Raw genomic sequence first — 21345 nt, 5'->3', positions numbered from 1 at the left:
GGTCAGGTTGTCAAGACTTTGTTATAAGCTAAGCTAGCAAACGAAACATTAATGAAACGAGTGGAGACAATAAAGAAAGTGACCATAATAAATAATTATTATGATACAAAATTAAATTAATATAAGAAAACACTAGTAGGTGGCATGCTAGATTTCATATATATATAGAGAGATTTTTTTTGAGTGTATTTAGAGTTTTCATCCTGAACAGTGATTAATTTCCTCGCTGAATTATAGATATCTTTTTTGGATGGGACAACTGATTATATAGATAAATATATATATATGATGATGATGACGACGAAGACAAAGCTAGACTCGTCTACGTTGGCCATGGCGGCCTACCACCATGGACCGTGCTAAGAGCCTAAGAATAGACCTATATATACATATAAATATATATTGTGCATGCAGTGGTTACGTAGTCTTAGACATCGTAGGCATTTTCCGATGAGTCCATGGCGGTGTTGTCGGCGGCGGCGGACATGGGAGAGAAGTGCCGGATTCTCATGTGGACCATCTCAGCTTGGGCTATTGCCAGTTGTGTTTGGAGGAGGTCAATTTGTTGCTGCAGAGATGAAATGGCGCCCACGCAACCGTACACGGGGTCCCTAACCCTGGCATTTGCCTCGTACACCATCGAATTCACAGCGTCGCCTCGCCACTGTTCCGGCAACTCCTATAATAACATCACAACCCAACATTGCATTATATTAATTAGACCTTACATATGAACATTAGCCTGTCTAAATTCACCCCAAGGCGAAGTTAGATTGTGGTTGTATTAGCTAACAAATGCCCCCGTTTGAACCCGATAAGGGATAAGATCCTGGGAAATAAGCAAGTCCTCGGAACACTGTGTGCTACCGAGGAACATCTTGCGATTTACTTCTTCTTACAAGCTTCCTAAAGCCGCAGGAGACATGATGGGTCCTTAGGTTAATTTGAGGTTCAAAATTGTATCTAAATTCTTTAAAGTACGTATTTTGGGAAAAAGGTCAAATAGGACCTCCAACTTCACGCAAAAATGCAATTAGACCTTTAAACTTTCAAAATGTGCAATTAAACACTTTAATTTATAAAAACTAGTCAAATTCAATAAGTTCAATTACCGGTAACAATCAGGTTACCGATAAGCACGTCGTCGTTGGCCGCCACCGTTCACAAAAAATTTAACGCTCGGTCGACCGGATTAGTTGCCTTCGCGATTCTTCCGATCACAAAAAATCATCGCTAGTCACCTTCTTGAAGAAGAAGGCTTTAAAAAAAAAGGTTGGTTGCCTTCTCTAGTCACCTTTGGACTAACGGCACTGTTCCTCAGTCGCTGATTTTTTCTCTCGAAATATTGTTGGAGCCATAACGACTTGCTATTACAAGTCACTAACCGACTATTTCAAAATGACAAGTTAAAGTGTTTAATTGCATAATTCAAAAGTTTAAGGACCTAATTATGATTTCGTATAAAGTTAGAGGGCCTCATTGACCTTTTTCCCAAGAATTTCTTCAATTTTATGGTGCCATTCAGCATTTTATAAATCATATTAGAATCCCGTATGTATAATCATGTATACTATGCAAGTTGTTTTCAATATTATTAAAAATCATTACTAGTAATATTTCATATAATCACAATCAACACTGGTACTCATCAGCACCATAAAATCTACCTAGCTAAAATTATGTAAAGGTATATCTATTCTTGCATTTCCTTATTTTTATATTTTGAATAATTAGTGCTATAAGTTAATGACTTCAAGAAATTAAATAGTCCTATATATCTCTGGGACCCAAAGTTTGACAAATGATCTATAATTCTGTAGTCGTCATGATTACACCAACTACTAATGTTTTGGGTATTAATTACTAATTTAAGTTATCTTGCGCATAAAACTGTGCATTATAGAGCGTATTTTCATAAATTGATAAAAAATTATGTGAGACCGTCTCACTGATCCTTGTCCGTAAGACGGGTCGAGTCAAGATCAAAGGTAATACTTATATTAGAAAATGTAATACTAATAAGGAATAAAATGTTTATTACTTATATGAAATTAAAATATGTAATACTTTTACATTTTGATTTAAAAATATTATATTTTTCCTTATTAGTAACAAACACTTGCCATACCAATATTATTTTTAAAGAAAAATATAATACTTTTAATGAAAAATATAATACTTTCATATTAAAATATAAAACTATTAAATTTGTCGTCAAAAGCATTATATTTTTCCTTATAAGTAACAAACGCTTTATTTCTAATTAGTATTACATTTTTCAGTATAGATATTGCATTTTTATATTGGTTCGACCAGACCCGCCTCACAGATAAGAATCAGAGACGGTCTCACACAAGTGTGACCCTTATAAATTTAATGCATAATTTTTTTGTAATGACAAACATTATTATTTGCATTGACATATTTAACTTTCAAATTTTAAAAAACGTAACGAATTTAGTCTCTAAATTCTAGTGTTAAAATAAAGTATTTTTTTAAAAAATAATATAACTAAATGTACACCTTGAGTAATTAAAGACCATATTAGAGTTATAATTGAGTGACTATACGTTTCATTTTTTGAATATCCTGATCAGGCTAGATGCTCCCCATCCAAGAATATGTGCATATTGTACATATTTGGATGGTCAAAATTATTAACCATTTTTGGACCATATCTTAATCTACTTCCAAATTTGTTGTCTCCTTTTTTAGTATTCCTAGGTATGGATGTATCATCTCTTTCGAAAAACAGGTTAACTTTTTGAAAAGAAAATTTTACTTGGACCAAATCTTTCTACACTAATTATTGCAACATTTGACGAAATCAGATCAAATATCACAACTTTTTGTATTTATTGATTATTTATAAATTCATCAATTTAATTACTACAAAGTTATTAAGATAGAACATATTGGATAATACAAAATTTTGTGTATGTAGTAAAAGTTTTAGTGCAAGTAATATATCTTTGGGGAAATGACATTTTTGTCTATAAATTATAGTGAAATAGCATTTTTTAGTCACAATTATTTTATTGTTATTTTTTTTTCTCACAGTTATTTATTTGTCTTTCAATTGTTTGTGAAGTGACTTTTTAATTCAATTTTATTCGTGAACATTCGAAAAAAATGTGGGACGAAAAGTGTTTTGTTATAATTTAGAAATAAAAATTTATTTTTCTAATATCTTTTTAAGGTTAGATAATATGTATAGTTATGCTGAATTCATTCCTTCTTTGACTTTCATACCGTCATTTCTTAACTAAAATAAGAATTAGTTTGAAAAAATATTTACATTTACTATTATCTTGTCACATCAAAAAAAAAAAAAAAAAATGCCATAAGGGTGTAAAAAGTGTAAAATCATTACATAATATGAATAAATGGTAGCGTACCTACAGCAACGCACTTTCAGTGATTTTTGGAACATTAACAAATCAATGGGTTGATTTTTAACAAATGAGAGGGGATGGCTTTTTAAGGGTTTTTTTTTCTTCGGCAAAGGTAAATTTTTGTGGGCCTAGAAGAGAGAGAAAGGAAGGCAAAATAAAGGCAGAAGTTTCGCGTGTGCAGCACATCTTGCACGCACGCGCCCAGGGGCGTGCGCTAGGCGCGTTAATCATTTGCTTTTTTCTTATTTTTAAAAGAAGAAAAATTATTTTTATTTTTGTTTTTGTTTTTGTTTTTTTGTTTTTGTTTTGTTTTTTTTTTTGTTTTTTTGTTTTTTGTTTTTTTGTTTTTTTTTTTTGTTTTCCTCTCCCCTCTTTTTTTATCTTTCTAGTTGTCCTGATAAAAACCACCAAAAATTTCTTACTATTGGAATTGCTCTTAAATGGTAAGTTCACACCATACTTAGATAAAGCAGAGTATAAGTACAATTGAATAAAAAATTGATGAAATCTTTTCACTCTGCTTTCAAGTTATACGTGTATCAACAATGACAGTTATTTCTCACCCACTCTATCTTTCAACAAGTTTCAGCATACTTAGCTTTTACCAGTTTACCTAAACATCAAATTAATCATCAGTACACAAACAGAAATGTGAGAAAGAGAAGGTAGCATCTAATGATAATTGCTGGCCTGGTGAATAATGTGGGGTACAATAATGCACAAACATCCATTATTGGCTTTAATTAATTTCTCCCTCCCCACTTTTGGTAAAATATTATGTGGAATTTTATCCAAACCTTGAGGATGTTAACATGCAGTTGGAGAGGTGCCAAAGCATGTTTTAACGTGGGTGTGAAATAGCTAGGGTTTGTAGTATAAATTAAGCTAAAATTTGGACAAAATCTACTTATACTAAGAGCATTTCCATCAATGCATCTTTCATGATTTTTAGAACAGTGTAAAGGAGAGGAATTGGTTTTTGGTGGATAGAGGAAGAGGTTTTTTTGTTGGATTTTACTCCTGCAAAATCAAGTTCTTACGAGTCTTTTTTTTTTTTTTTTTTTTTGGTTAAAGGCCAACTGTGCGTCTCACTGGCCTCCCAAGTGGGCGCATGTATTACACGTATCCGCTTGGGCGATTGAAAGTGGTCGACAACTCAGTGAATGCATCCTTTCATTTTTTAAAAAAAAATTAATTTGGTTAAAAAATTATAATTTAATTTTGTTGTGATTTTTTTTAAAATTTATATAATGTAAATGTAGTATATAATTCTGATACCATAATATTTGAATTGAAATTTTATAATTATAAATTTAATTTAATTTTGACATATTTAATTTAAATATAAATATTAATAATTAAAATTAAAATTAAAATTTTAAAAATGATAATAAATAAAGAAATAATTATAACATGATTTTTGTAAATGAGTGAGTCCACAAAAAAACTTTGAAAAAATTTAAAATTAATGGGAAGAAGAGTTTTTGGGATTGAGTGAAATAGTGAATGATGATGAGTTGGATGTTGAGGTCCACAAAAATTTGGGAAAAAATGACAATTGATGAGGATGCTCTAAGAATAATATACTTGAAACTTCTTATTTTAGATTTTGTTTTTTCTGGGTGTCTAACTACAACCACTTAACTAAGATAATACATAGAAACTAATCTTTGTTCAGGTTAGATGTGACAACTTTAAAAGGTGGTAAAATACTCTCTCATGAGTTTTCTTTATTCATGTTAGATGTGACAAGTTGACAACTTTAAAAGGTGGTAAAAAACTCTCTCATGAATTTTAAGATAACTGCATTTCTAAGATTTGAACTCGGTACTTCGGATTATGCTGAAAGTTGGAATCGAACTTGTTATTTTAGATTATAATCTGAAAAGAAAAGTATTGACTCGGTCTTTTGTGACATTTTGAATATGAAAAAACTACAATTCTAAAATTGTTATTTGTGACATTCTTGTAATTACCTGTAGCATCTTGTTGACATTGCTAGCACCAAAGACCTTATGCACACTGGCAAACTTGTGAGGGTCATCAGCTGGGAAATAAGGAGCAAAAACACAATCTTGGCTGCATCTCCTCCTAAGCAGTTTACATGCTGCACATGGAGAAACCCCACTTTGTTTTCTACCTGCAGATTCCTTCATGCTTCTATGCTGCCCTACTAATAACTTTAAAGTCAATTCTCTCTCTCTCTCTCTCTCAATAGTATAACTACCCTAATTAACTAAATGTTTATTCTAATCAACTGCCTCAACTAAGAGATCGAAAAGGTTATGATGAGGGCACCTAAGAGGAAAGAAATGGTTGAAGGCCAGGGAGTTAAAGAGAGGAGTGGTTGGGTGTTATATAGAGAAAGGAAGGTGGAAGCAAATCTCTTTGTGGGTCCTACCAATGAAAGGCTTTAGATTTTGGTTCCATACACATCATATCCATGTCAGATTGTCAGGTAGATATGGTCTCAACACCCAATTAACAATAGGCCGCCATTTAATTGGTTATTCTTCTTCTCCCATTTGAAACCAATTGCTTTTTGGTTCAATAGTAAGACAGACCATTTTTCAAGCTATATTCATTAAGACTACTTTTCATGTGCATATATTTCTTGGGAAAATCGCACTTTTAGTCCCTCAATTGTTTCCAGATATGCAATGTAGTCTCTCGTTATCAATTTTACCAAATTGGTCCCTCAACTGTTTCAACTTTAGTCAATTTAACCCTCCGGTCAAATTTCTCACTAACTAGTGTTAAAACCATGGACAATTTAGTAATTTCACAACACTCAATTTTACCCCCAATTTCCCCCAACCCTAGGTGCTCATGTTGGAAGTAGAGATTACAAGTTGCTGGACTAGGATGATTATAGTGAATCAAGGGGTGATGTTTAAAAGGACACATCAAGCCTCTTATATAGTGCAAAGACTTTCCAATGTTTGACAAGTGCATGTATGACATTGGTTATTCTCCATTTTTGGTCATACACATGTCCCCCAATTACTTGTTGTCAATGGCCTTCACATTAATAAGTAGAACGTGTTGGTGATAATGAACCAAAATCGATTTAATATCCCTAAAATAATATTTATATATATATACACGAAATATATATATACACACAAATATATATAAAACGGATCCAAGGTTATACATACATACATACATATATATATATATATATATATATATATATATATATGGAAAAGATATACCAATATATATTAACCAAAAAATGGAACTTATAATCCTCAGATTATAATTCCAAACAACAAGAAAGAACAGAGAAGGAAGAAAGAAGAAAGTACGAGTTAGGCGAGGTGCCTTTCTTTTCTTAAAACCTTATTTGTCACCTCCCAAAAGTGCTAGGAGCGTTGTAGCCTAGGTTTCCCAGGATAAAACATACAACGGTTCGACGTTTGAGCACCCAAACGAACGAACCCGGCGAACAAGAGCACGGGTAGAATACAGTAGCAAGAAAGGAGTAGGAGCAGAGTGGTGCTTATCGTTGTGTTTTGTCTCTCTTGTTCTTCTCTTCACGTTGTAAATCACTTGCTCCTACTACCCCACACGAGCTCGGGCCATTCGTGCCTATAGGTGCCGGCACACACGAGCTCGGGCTTGAATCAAGCCTTTTCGATCTCGTTTCTAGTTAGAATTTGGTTTGCAAACCCACCCCGCGCACGAAAGCCTCTATGCTATACAATTCTACAAGCTCCAAAAGAGCTCTTGTATAAAAGAGGGGTCAAATCCTCTTTCCAAACCAATGTGGGACAAAGCTCATTTTTCCTTTCATTTTTCCAACTCAATTGGTCTACTTTGAGAATCAATATCTCATTCACCCATTATCCGTTTTGAGCGTACAATATATCAATCTCTTCGTCTCATTATGAAGAATCCGAATCCACTTTGACCCGACCCAAATCGGAAGTGGACCCTACTGATAATTGTACCACAAAATAGCCACTTAATATGTCATTTTAAGTTATTTTTTCCAACAGAACGTCATGTCCTTTTGATACATGAGATGTGAGTGGCTTGGTTGGTTGACACACATGTTGTTGTGATTGCGGTTGTGGGGTTGAACTTTCTTGGTTGCACCTCTTTAGCTAACAGTGGAACGACACGTATAAATCTAGGACCAAAAAGGAATTAACACCTAGAACTGAATAGACCGAAATGTCATCATATTTAATGCAATTTAAACATGTTTGTTGACGCAAGACAAAAAATGGTCATGGCACAATAATAGGTCAAAATACCTATGAGGTCCCTATACTATAGTGTTTTGTTCAATTTAGTTTTAATACCTTTATTTTGTTCAATTTAGTCAATGTACTTTACAAAGTGGTACAATTAAGGACAATAGTTAACGGTGTTAATATTATCATTCACTTAGCTTATGGGGCGTTGACATCATTACTGTCACTATTACTTTATAAATATTTAAAATTAATTATTTTTACCACTAATATATTAAATTCATATGTCCAAAATAAATAATTACAACCAAATTACACAACTATTGTCCTTAATTGCACAACTTTTTACAGTACATGGACTAAATTGAACAAAATAAACGTACAAAAACTAAATTGAACAAAACACTATAGTACATGGGCATCAATGGTACTTTGACACACAATAATACTAGGATGAAAGAGAATATTTTGGAAAAAAAATGAAATAATATCTATAAATCTAGGGAAAAAATAGATTAACTCATTTAAAAATAATTTATAAAGAACATTTTTTAGAACAAGGCAATTTAAATTATGCTCCGTATATCTTAAAGAGTAACACTTCAAGCTAAAGGTCCAGAATATCGGCAATTATACTGTAGACCGCGGTCCACAAAGCTTTATAGATCATGGTCTAAAAACGGCGTCGTTTTTTTAAGTAAAGAAATGACAGCCGTTACAACTTAATGGAGCGCATATTTTTAGTGTGTTAAATACCAAATAAAACTATAATATATCTAAATTGACACTATCTTACATATTATTTTTATATTATCAAATGAAACTGCAATTGAATTGAAATGAAACTGTAGTTATATTGAAATGAAACTTCAATGTATACAAAATGAAACTGAATAACAATTTCACATATTTGAGTGTATGTTGTCTAGCGAAAATGTAGTTATATCAATATGATATTTGTAATTGTATTGAAATGAAACTGCAATGTATATAAATGAAACTGAATAACATTTCACATATTTGAGTGTACATTGTGCAATGAAACTGTAGTTATATCGAAATGATAATGTAATTGTGTTGTAATGAAACTATAGTGTATCTAAAATCAAATTGAATAACAGTTTCACATATTTGAGTGTATAATATCGAATGAAACTGTAGTTATATCAAAATGAAATTATAGTTGTGTTGAAATGAAACTGCAGTGTATACAAAATGAAACCGAATATGTTATACAAGCAAAGTTGCTTTTTACGGACGGCGCGAAACAGGTGTCGTTTCTTCTCATTAAAAGAAACGACACCGTTTTGATGCCTGAACCACAATGTATTATGCACCGGGTCCCTAGTATAATTTGCCCAGAATATCGATCTAATTACCTAACATGAATGTCATCCCGACATGATGATGTTTTACTTATGCAAGCGATGACATCAACAACCAAAAAGAGGCTGTAAAGAAGACAAATGAGATGCTATAGAATGATTTATTGCGTTTTAAATTTTTATTCAGAGTTAATTACATCGGATATCTATTTAGCTTGTCTTTGGTGACAATTTTAAATGTAGTCTTAAACTATTGTTTTTGCCATTTATGATTTAACATTCCGGACTATTATATTTTGGACACTTTTAGTCAGTCTTATGACTTTTCCTATTTTTAGTAAGGACATTTTTATCTTTTCATATTTTTCTTTTGTTATTTTTCCGGTTTCAACCGGTTTAATTGATTTAAAACTTTAGGTAACCTCTGATTTTTAGTAGCCATATTTTTCATCTGATAAAAGTCCTAAAGCAATTAAACCGGTTGAAACCAGAAAATAACAAAAGAAAAATATAAAGAGACAAATATTTCCTTACTATAAATAGGAACAATCATGAAAATAATTAAAAGTGTCTAAAAAATAATACTCTGAGATGTTAAATGACAAAAACAATAGTTTGAGACTAAATTTGAAATTGTCGCAAATGATGAGGAACCTTTGGAGAATTAACTTATTTATTTATTTATTTATTATTATTATTAAATTAATTTGACATAGCAAGTGGTTGCATACTTGGTTTTCCTAGTATGTCGTCTAAAAATATTTGTTTTCTTTATAGAGTTGATTAATTTCCACATATTCGACTATGTGGTAACATCTTGTCTTAAGCATAGCATACAGCCTGAGACAAGAGTACAGATGTAGTGAAACAGAAAGATGTATGTGTGTACAAAAATTAGGAAATAAATATATATATAATTAAAATCACTAACAGTGAAAGGGTCTTAATTAATTAATTAATTAATAATCTAATTATTTATGATGGAGTGGGAAATCTTCCAGACATATCATACTGTTTGGTTAACAATAACTTTAATATGATTATTCAAAGCGGCTAAAAGACAGTACGTTTGCAGGAAATATAAAAAACAGAATGATAGGGAGACAAGTAACATCATTAAGAATAACGTAACCACTTCTTTTACTGTATAGAGGCTTAAAAAAAAAAGAAAAAAAAAAGAGAGAGAATTGCACTTTTAGTCCCTCAATTATTCTCAGATATGCAATGTAATCCTTCATTGTCAATTTTCAAAATTGGTCCCTCAATTGTTTCAATTGTAGCCAATGTAACTCTCTCGTCAGATTTTTCACTAACTAGTGTTAAAACCACTGTTGCAAAAATCTCATCCGGGTCCCGATTAATCGGCACCTAGACGCTAGGCGCTGGCCGGCCGCCTAGCGTATCACCATTATCGGTGGTCTAGGCGGTTGGCCGGCTAGGTGGCCGCCTATGTACCGTCTAGGCCGCTTAGGCGCTGACCCGCCTAGACTTCCTAGGCGCCGACTACGCCTCCTAGGCAACCTAGTCGGCCGAATAGCTATTGTTCCCTTCTTTTTTAAATGGGTTATTTCACTCAAAACAAAAGTTAATATTTAATATTTTAGTATTAACTATTAAAGTATTAAATAGTTTATAATTATCAAGTCTTAAAATATTTAAAAAAAAAGTTAAACAAATTTTTTAAAAAAATAAAAAATAAATTAAAAAATACACGGGGGCCTAGGCGTCGATTAATCCCAACCTAGGCGTCCCTCGAGCGCCTGAGTAGCGCCAAGCGATTTTTTCAACCATGGTTAAAACCATGGACAATTTTATAATTTCGCAACCCATCACTTTTACCCTCAATTTCTTCCTTCATCTGAATTGACCTATGCGAAGTCGACCCAGTACTTCTGGAACATATTCAAGGCACTCTCCCAGCCGGAAAGCTCATGTGTCGCCGGCGAACGAGAAGGGCTCACCTCCAGCACGACGGCGTTTCCCGGGCCCCGAACAAGAAGACTGATGGCTACGACTGATTTTAATCCGTTCTCTGTTGATGTTTGCTTTTGCGGCCCCAAAATCCGGCGGCTCCGGCGGATGGAAGATTTCTTGACTGTTTTGGAAGATCTCGCTCCCTGTTTTACACCTCCGGTCGTCAGGCTATCGCTGAGCGCTGACTGGTGGTAAAGATTTCTTGAAGCTTCTTTGGGTGTCATGAATGTTGGATGTTTTTACGTCCATTTTTTGATGCTGGTGGTGTGTTCTTTTGCTGTTGATTTTTTGTGTGCGATTTTCTGGTGTTAAATGGACTCTCCGGCTAATGGATTACCTCTAACGTGAGGTTTACTCTGCCTATTGACTCCCCTTTTTGGACTGCTTGAATCGAAATGGCGTCTGGAGTTAGGACGTAGTTGGGGATGGTGAATGGTAGCCTCGGGTCCAACATTACTCTCTGATGATCCATGCTTTTTCCGGTCATATTGGTTGGTCTGTGATCTATGTTGTTGGGTGGCCGTCAAGATGGCGGTCTCAAGCTAAAGCAATTTTCGTGCTGTTTTGTAGTGCGACATCTAATAGCATTTTAGATAGAGCAATTGACATGGAAGATGCTCAACACAACGACATTCTCAAACTTGTAACTAGAATCCAAAACTTGATCTGCGTTTGTACTCAAGTTCCTTCTCATTGATGACAACATTTTGCAGAACCACATAGAAAGGTATCATGAGTTGTTTGTTGCGAAATGGGATGTTGAGTTTTATGTCAAGATTGACGATGATGTCCATGTCAACTTGGGTATATCTGCTTACCCCTTCTCCTCTTGATATGTAACACTCCTTTATATGGTTTTGGCTGATTGTTTTTGGTGCATTGAAAACAAATACCTGATTATACATACGCAGGTACACTAGTTGCAACTTTTGCCCAGCATCGATTGAAGTCCAATGTATATATTGATTTGTGAGCTTTTTTGGCTTTTTGGATTTCTTAACCGGGGTGATCGTTCTAATGGTGTTCTGGCTTCCCGGCAACTGTACAAACTTGGGGGTGCTCCAAAATTTCCGGCGCTCTCTTACTTTGCTTTCCACTTTTGGCGATGATTTCCTGGTAGGTGGTTCTGGGTCTATGGATTCCGGTGGTTCGTTGGCGACACATGAGCTTTCCGACTGGGAGAGTGCCTTGAAGATGTGCCAGAAGTACTGGGTCGATTTCGCGTAGGTCAATTCGGATGAAGGAAGAAATTGGGGGTAAAAGTGATGGGTTGTGAAATTACAAAATTGTCCATGGTTTTAACACTAGATAGTGAAAATTTTGATTGGAGGGTTACATTGGCTACAATTGAAATAATTGAGGGACCAATTTTACAAAATTGATAATGAGGGACTATATTGCATATCTGGAAACAATTGAGGGACCAAAAATGCGATTTTCCCTTAAAAAATGTAAAATTATGTTTAATTATAAAGAAAGAAGAAGAAAGAATTACACATTTTTAAGACTTAATAGTTTAATTATATCTTACTATCCTGCGTAACAGATAGAAAAGTTTTCGAACATGCTTCTGACTTCTAACCGTATTCAAGTCACGGCAAACTGCAGATTACACTTTAAGAGTGTGAGAGCTCCAAGAAAAATAACTAAAAGGGTAAAATAACAACATATTTCTCTCTCAGGTTCTTACTTTTTCAATAGTCTAATATAATTACGAGAGTACGTTATTATATGTTGAAGTTTTAGTGCAATATTAATATAAAATTAAAAGCCCTTGGCTCATAGAATTCATATAGGGATTGTTTGGAAAATGGTTAAATAGACATTTTTCAGCTCGTTTAACCAATTTTGACTGAATGGTTGGGTCAACAAGCTAAAACGGATGTTTGGCAATTGATTGTTTATCTTTGCTAATTAGCACCAATGAGTTGAAATTTGAAACACTACTCCAAACAACATATTGTATTATCTGTATTAGGACTCTATGCATTTGAGTGAGAATATGACTTCCTATCCTAATTTTCACTATGATTCTCTCTTGTATATATTCCCGTAGTCTATACCTATTGTAATCAACTCATTCAATACAATTGATACAATTCTCATCTGGTATCAGCTATCTAGGGTTTCTTTCCCATGGTTGACGGATCTATTGGTTCCTCTGAACCGGCCGTCTATAATGTTGCTATCTCTTCGGTCTCCTCGACCGTAAATTCTTTGTCCACCGCCCACCACTTCATCAATATTAAACTGATTCACAAAAATTTCTTGTTTTGGAGAACTCATGTTACTCCCTTTCTTTATGGGCATAATCTAATGGGTTTCATTGATGGTACAAACCCTTACCCACCAGCTTTGCTTCCCTCCGGCGACGACGGCACCCCACCGAGTCCGAACCCTGCTCACACCGTCTGGGTTCGGCAAGAACAAGTTCTCATTTCCATGCTTGTGTCTTCTCTATTCTATTAAGTCATGCATGTCACTACAGTTGGATGTCGGACAAGCCGATCACTTTGGAATGCTGTGGTGCAGTCTCTCACATCGTCCTCCCGAGCAAGTGGCTTGAACCTTCTTGGTCAACTTCAAGCACTCCGACAGGGCGATTACTCCGTTCCGGATTACATCGGCCGAGCTCGGGTCATCATTGAAGAGCTCACTCTTGCCGGCCTGACGATCAACCTCGATGAACAAAACCTTTATGTTATTTTTCGAGGGTTATGACCGGAGTTCAGTGTTTTAACCGCCTCTCTCGCCGTTCGTGGACAGCCGATCACGCTGCAAGAATTGGTGGACTTCTTGGGGGCACAAGAATTCATTACCGGTGGTGGAGCAGTCTAGTCGCCGGCGGCCTTTACTGCTCAGCGCGATGGCGGCGGACGGTCAAGCCGAGGGCGGCAGAATCGGGGAGGCAGCAACGCGATGGAGGCGGTGGTTCCCAGCGTGGCGGTGGCGGTCGGCAGTAGGGGAACCGCAACCGTGGTTGTTGTGGATGAGGTGGTAACGGTGGTGGCAGTCAGTCGAAATGTCAGATATGTGGGCGTAATGGTCACACTGCAATCTCGTGTTACAATCGTTATGATCCTGCTCCTCAAGCCAATTTAATATATCAAGATAATGGTTCATATATTAATGGCTGTTAGCTGTGGATCCCTGACACTGGGCAACCAATCATGTGACTCAAGATATTACTGCCCTATCTACGTCTAAGGAGTATGTTGGTAATGACACGCTACGTGTCGGTGACGCGCGGTATGGGTTTCTCAATTAGTCGTGTTGGCCATGCTTATTTTAATACCCAGTCTAGGTCTTTTCAATTATCTAATATCCTTCATGTTCCTAGTTTGTCTACATCTTTATTGTCTGTTCAGAAATTTGCATCAGATAATAAGGTGTTTTTTGAGTTTCACCCATCTTTTTTTTTTTTTTTTTTTTTTTTTTTTTTTTTTTTTTGTGAAGGATATCAATACCAAGGAAATTCTTCTACGGGGCAATAGCTTTGGAGGTCTATATACACGTTGCCTATCTCCAGTTCGTCTCCTACCGCGTTCCTCTACGCTCGTGTATCTGCGTTAGTTTGGCATGATCGTCTAGTCCATCCACACCACCGTGTCCTTCGTTGTATTCTTCAATCTTGTTCGGTTAGTGGGTGTAGTGATATTATTCGTTGTAATTCCAATTTATGTAGTGCGGGGTCAATTAGGTAAATCTACGCGTTTCCCATTGCCACGCGTTGAGTCATCTAGTTTCAATATTCTTGACTTAATATACACAGATATTTGGGATCCATCTCCTTTATTGTCTAATGATGGTTATCGGTGTTTCGTTATTTTCGTGGATGATTATTCTCGCTATACTTGATATTTTCCCATGAAATTAAAGTCGGATCTCTATGCCATCTTTGATAGGTTTCATGCTATGGTTGAACGTTCTTTCAATAGGAAAATTAAATCTATTCAATCTGATCTAGGGGCTAAATACAAAAAATTGCAATCTACCTTTGATCAGCTAGGAATTGTTCATAGACAGTCTTGTCTCTATACTCATAAACAAAATGGTCGTGCTGAATGGAAACATAGCCATATAATTGAAACAGACCTAACTTTTTTAGCTCGTGCTTCTGTTCCATCTAAATTCTAGGATTTTGCTTTTGAGACTACGGTATATTTGATCAAAAATGTCATCTATTGCATTAAATATCTCCAGTCCTCATCTTATGCTGCATAAATCTCCTCCGTCATATTTCTTTCTTTGTGTCTTTGGATGTCTATGTTATCCTTATTTGCGACCATATAATCGTCACAAAATGTCCTATGGGTCTTCTCCGCGTGTTTTTCTGAGTTATCCTGACTCATTCCGAGAGTATAGGTGCATGGACTTACATACTAATAAGATTTATGTGTGCAGGCATGTGCATTTTGATGAGTCGATTTTTCGATTCAGAAGAGATTAATAAGTTGTACCTCGCCAACGATTGATCGTGACTTCATTTGCGTTTTTGTTTGTTTAATTTACAATATAAATTTTATAAATTTTGAAGATATGAAAGATTACGATACGAAGCAGTGAATTGACTAGTGTTGTGTATCATTAGAGCATTGAGAGGTTTTTATAATAATAAATAAATTATTTTCTGTCTTTTTAACATTTCCACGATACGATGGTGGAAAATTATAAACCCTGCCATCGATCGCTATACTTCAACTAACTAATTTGAATTTTGTTTAACGCGTACCTACCATAATGAAAAAGGCATTTGTACTCATACAAAGTATTTAGTTTTGACTACTAGGTGTTTAGAAATTTTGTACACAAATCCAATTACTAAAAAAACAAAAAAGTTATTTTCTCCTCCTAATTAAATTTAAATCTCCTAATAATGTCTAGATGTTGATATGGATATTATTATTTTTATATTTACTAGTATTTGTCCCGTGCGATGCACGAAAAATATGTTATAAAAATATACACTATATGAGGTTTATTCATATATAAAATTTTTGTTATTTAATAATTATTATGTGTGAATTCCTATGATAAATTTATGAACATAAATATATTTACAATTAAAATAATATTTAAGGTGGGTGATTACTACAAATCTTAAACTATATTAAAAATTTAGTATATAGTATTTAATATTATAAATTTTTAAGAATTTAGTAAACTACAATAGTAATTGAATTACAATTTTAGAGTCACCACGGATCAAAATTTTTAGACCTTTGAGATTTCTAACTCTAGATGTAGCAACATACAATTGACCTTTAAAGACCAAAATCACAATCTTAGTTAGAACATTGATTTTTTTCTTCCAAATTAAATACTATCGAATTAAGTGTGTAATCAATAAAAGATGAGAACTAATAATTCGAGAATATAATCTTAATGTTACTAAACCTACTTCACGTCAATTAAGTTGGAGAATGTTGTTGGATAGTATCCGATGAATCCACGAATAACGCATCTTTGTCTCCGTAGTCCTCAATATGCACATCAACAATCTTAAATATTAAGCCACATAGTTATGCTATATATTAATTTCAAACTTATGGACTTTGGGGTTGCATGCATGCTTCTTAAAGCCATATGGCTTTAAGATGTGAAAATTAAATGTTGCATTTAATTTTCACATCTTAAAGTAATTTTCACATCTTAAAGCCCATTTAATTTTCACAAGACTTTAACATCTTAAAGTCATATGGCCTTGTGAAAATCAAGGTTGCAAAACTCGGCCGCCTAGCCACCTAGGCGCCCGCCTAGGCGCTAGGCGGCCCCGAGCCTTGGAGTTTTGGCCAAAACTCGGCTAAAACTCGGCCGGCCGCCTAGGCGGCCTGGGCGGCCAAACTCGGCCAACTCGGCCGAGTCGATCAACTCGGCCAACTCGGTCGAGTCGACCGATTTCGTCCGATTTTGACCGTTTTTGACCGATTTTGTTCGATTTTGACCGATGTCGTCTTTCATTAATTATTGATTTTAATATTATTATGACATTATGACTTATAAATTATCATTATTTCATTTATTTAGATGTGTTATTTGAGTGAACGTTGAAAACAACCTCATTAAAATTGTCGAACTACAAGTCTGTTACTATTTTTTTTTTAATTTTTTTGGTGCCCGCCTAGCGCCGCCTAGAATCCGCCTAGGCGCTGCCCGGCCGCCCGACTAGCGCCTAGCGCCTACTGCAACCATGGTGAAAATTAAATGCAACATTCAATTTTCACAAGACCATATAGCTTTATTATATATAGGATAGGATTAGTTGCTTATGAATGATTGGTTTTATTATGAGTTAATCAGTTAATAATCAAATACACACAAAATAATAGAAAATTAATTATAATCTAAGGTGTTGGGTGGAAGCTTGGAGGGTCGAGTCCAACATTCTACCATCGAAATATAATAATGACTGCTACACAATTATAAGGAAATAAAGTTGTGTCTTTCAAGTTATAACATTCGGTATAGTGCCAAACACTTAATTTGTCAATTAGTATTATAGCAGATAATAAGTTCAGCCATTGAAACATATCGCTAGATGATCGACTACTACGCAAGTATAATATCTTCGTTACTAGCTAGTATAATGTTTTTGTGTAATTGTAAGCACTTGATCCTAATATAAGTTCCCATTTTAAGATTTTACAATATTTAATTTGACTATCCAAAAAAAGAAAAAGTAAATTCAACGAAAATATTCATTAAATAAAAAGGCCTATTTTGACAAAAAAGAAAAAAGAAAAAAAAAAAAAAAAAACCTTTTTCGATTTATCGCTCCATCTATCTCTATCTCTCCCTAATGTTTAGTTTTCTTTTTTTATAGACTTTTGTAGCATGCATTTCATCATTTAAAAATTTTGAGTTACTTGATTTTTTATAAATAATTTTATGAATAGTTACTATTTTTATAATAAATAAATCTATAATAGATTTTTAATTATTTTTCAATAAAACTTAAGCAAATAAAATAATACGGAGTAATAAATTTCTAACTTTTAACCAAATAAAAATATATATATATATATATATATATTTTCAGCCAAATATTACAAATAAAATAATTTCTTTAAAAAAGAAGTTATTTAAAAAATACTTTTTAAAATTTTAAAACAAACCTACCTAAAATAGGAGTGGTAATAGGTCAGTAGGTCACGGTGTAGCTTCCTAGACAGACAGTGCAGGCATGTAGCTCCTATCCCGGCACGTGGAATTTCTATCAATTCCTGTTGTTGGTTTTGAATTGAATATTCAAAAATACAAAAACACTTTTTTTTTTTTTTTTTTGTTGCTTGAAAAATACAAAAACACTTATATACTGTTTTTCATACACATTGACATTAATATACAAAACATAAAAATCATTCTCCTCAGCTCACTCTTTGCTATTTTGCAACCTCACATGCATCTCCAACTCTTTCTCATTGTAACTACAAATAAAAATGTGTCAATCATTTACGGTGCGTTTGGTGGGAATGAAAGAATTATGAGGAAATTTATTGTAATTTTATGATAAAAAAATAAGGTGAAAATAAAGTAAAAATTCAAATTACATTATTAATAGGTAGGAATAGAATTAATGGGAATTGAAAGGTAATAAGTGATATAGAATTGAAAGGGAAATGTAATAATAATAATAATAATAATAATAATAATAATAATAATAATAATAATAATAATAATAATAATAATAATAATAATAATAATAATAATAATAGGTAATTTTATCATTTTCTTATTTTTTTCCTTTCCGTGTGCTGCGAAATTGGAATTCATGGGGAGGGCATATGAATTTTAATTACACAAAAGGAGAAAATTACAATTCCGTGGAATTAAAATTCACTTAACCAAATAATGTATTTTTGCTTGTCAAAGAATTACGTAGGAAAACAATTGTATGTATGCATATTATTTTTCAATTGATAGATAAAGAATTGAATCGTTGGAAGGGAGCTAAGCAGTTTGGAACAATTAGTAAGGAGATTCTTTTGTAATATAATTGTAAGATCGGAAAATCAATTCTTATATAAATGTGACATGTTAAAAAGATTTGGATCAAATTTTCTTACAAGTAAGAGTCAAACGTAACTCTCCTAGAATATTCGGATTAGGTAATCTTTGTATGAGCAAATCTTAGTATGAGCAGAACTTGGAAAAATAAGTAATTATGTTTTCAATTTATGCATATATATATAATTTTCAATTTGAGCACAAGGTACTTGGTATGATTTAGTAGAACTTGAAAAAGTAACAAATTAAAAACTTTTCTATTTTACTATTAAAATAAAAAGTTAATTATAAGCGTCAAAATTATCATTGCGTGTAAGGAAGTGCTGTCTTGGTTATGGGATCGTGGAGAGAGATCGGTAGGCATCCTGACGGATTGTCTGACATTACAACAATATTTATCACTTACCAAGGAGTCACCTCGTTCGTACCTCGGCTATGCCATTGATACTTGCAGAAACCGAATGGTTTCCTTTAATTATGTTTCAGTCAGTTTTGTTCCTAGATCGGATAATTATTTAGCACATGTTTTAGCCATTTTGGCCGTTAATTATTCAGCACCTATGTATTCGGACTCTGGTCCGCCAGACTCTATTTCAACGTATTTCCAATAAAATGTCGCGCAGGCTACTTTCAAAAAAAAAAAAATATGCACTGTGGGAAATTAAAGCGCGTAAAAACTTCACCTTCATGATGACTTATAGAGTAAGAAATTATATTCCCTTTTTGATTGGCTGTTGATATGTCTATTTCTTATAATAATGTTTTAAGTCCACCGAAAGAAAATTTGTGTACTAGCTAAGTAGCTATAGATACTGACATGCACCAAGTTGTGGTACGTTGGTTGCTTCAGTTCTATGTATTTAATTTCTGAGATGCGTCCGAAGTAGAACAATTATTATTGTGTGGATTATAGTTTACATAATTGTGTAAATTATACTATTAAATATTTTATATTCAATATATAAATAATATAATTTAAATATATTAAAAATGTACATTATATTCAGGGAAAGTACATTATTTGAGTACTAAAAATACATTATTTTATATAATGTATATTCAATACATGAATAATATCCACACAATAATTTGCCGTAATAGACCGGCCCTTAAACCAATCATCATATCGGTCTCTAAGCCTTTTTGCTGGAAAGACACGGCTTCAAAACTGTACATGGAGTTTTCGCCTCATACCGCTTCTCTAGAGATGGAGGCCAGGTAGTCATGTGCAGTGTGTAGTGATTATATAAAACTCATATATTGATAAATAAAATGAACAGAGTATAAATAGAGTACATATGAGGAGATGTAGCAGGAAGTTGCAACAATCCTAAACTACATGAATACAAATAGGAAAGATATATTAGACATTGTCAACCAATGCATGAAGTCTTGACACGCCCCGCAAGAAGGAGGACCCGTTAGAAACTCTGTTCTTAGAATGAAAGAGCTAGAACAGATGGTGCCCAAGTGGCTTGGTAGGTAAGTCAACAAGCTGCCCCGAAGAGGGAATGTAATGCACAACCAAAGAACCATTGGACACCAAATCTCGGACAAAGAAGTAATCCAAGGCCAAGTGTTTCATGCAAGAGTGGAACACTGGATTCTTATAGACATACGTAGCACCGAGACTGTCACAGACCCAAACATAGTTCTTGTAACAAATGTTTAACCCAAAGAACCTCTATTGCGACATTCGCCAAGGCAAGATACTCAGCCTCCATGGATGAACAAGAGACAGACCGCTAACAAGTGGATTTCTAAGAAATAAGATTTGAACCCAAATACAAAAAGTAAGCATTAGTAGACTGACCATTGGCAGTACAACACCCCCCCCCCCCCCCTCCCTCCAATCAAAATCAGTGTAGATACACAAAGAATCGACTAGACAACTCGAAGAAATAAATCATGACAGACCGTACCTTTGAGATAGCGAAGAAGCCGTTTAGCAGACTGCCAATGTGTCATCGTTGGTGCATGCATGAATTGCTAAAGACGGTTGACTGCAAAGGCGACGTTGGGACGTGTGATTACCAAATACAGCAAATCTAGAAGGCGACGGAATTGTGTGATATCATATTGGTCACTATCAGATCGGGCTGGCCGGCACCAATTTATCCGAAGAAACTAGCAACGTGGAGACTTCTTTATCACCATCCATCTTAAAGTGCACCAAAATGCCAGTAACATACTTACTCTGCGACAAGAAGATCTCATATGGTGTTGGAGCTACCTCAACACCCAAAATATGATACAAGTTATCGAGGTCTTTAAGTGAGAATTGCGCAGACAAAGTCTTTACGAATCAGGTAAGCTAGGCATCATTATTTCCTATCAATAAGATATCATCGACATACACCAGAAAATAAAAAACAACACCATCAACGAAATAAACAAATAAGGAGGCATCTGCATATGATTTAGAAAATCCACAACGTA

The 21345-nt window shown here is 34.1% G+C and overlaps 1 protein-coding gene across 1 annotated transcript; it reads right to left on the bottom strand.

Annotated features, from left to right (window-relative positions):
- Positions 1-270: 270 nt before the first annotated feature.
- LOC109159743 (LOB domain-containing protein 4-like) lies at positions 271-21345 on the bottom strand. Its single transcript, XM_019307855.1, has 3 exons — positions 21340-21345; positions 5372-5575; positions 271-679 (listed from the first exon to the last, which is right to left on the bottom strand). The coding sequence occupies exons 2-3, from the start codon at positions 5549-5551 to the stop codon at positions 428-430; spliced, it is 432 nt and encodes a 143-aa protein (XP_019163400.1). The 5' UTR covers positions 5552-5575; positions 21340-21345; the 3' UTR covers positions 271-427.

Source organism: Ipomoea nil, unplaced genomic scaffold (genome assembly GCF_001879475.1).
Source record: "Ipomoea nil cultivar Tokyo-kokei standard unplaced genomic scaffold, Asagao_1.1 scaffold2845, whole genome shotgun sequence".
Classification (NCBI taxonomy): domain Eukaryota; kingdom Viridiplantae; phylum Streptophyta; class Magnoliopsida; order Solanales; family Convolvulaceae; genus Ipomoea; species Ipomoea nil.
Note: the sequence above shows the minus strand (reverse complement) of the source record. Positions and strands in the feature narration are given on the sequence as shown.

Bases quoted from the DNA above. Each gene is read 5' to 3' on its own strand.
- LOC109159743 (XM_019307855.1), bottom strand. From the start codon at position 5,551: ATGAAGGAATCTGCAGGTAGAAAACAAAGTGGGGTTTCTCCATGTGCA. The intron at 680-5,371 runs GTAATTACAAGA...ATGTTATTATAG, and splicing joins ATGTCAACAAGATGCTACAG to GAGTTGCCGGAACAGTGGCG.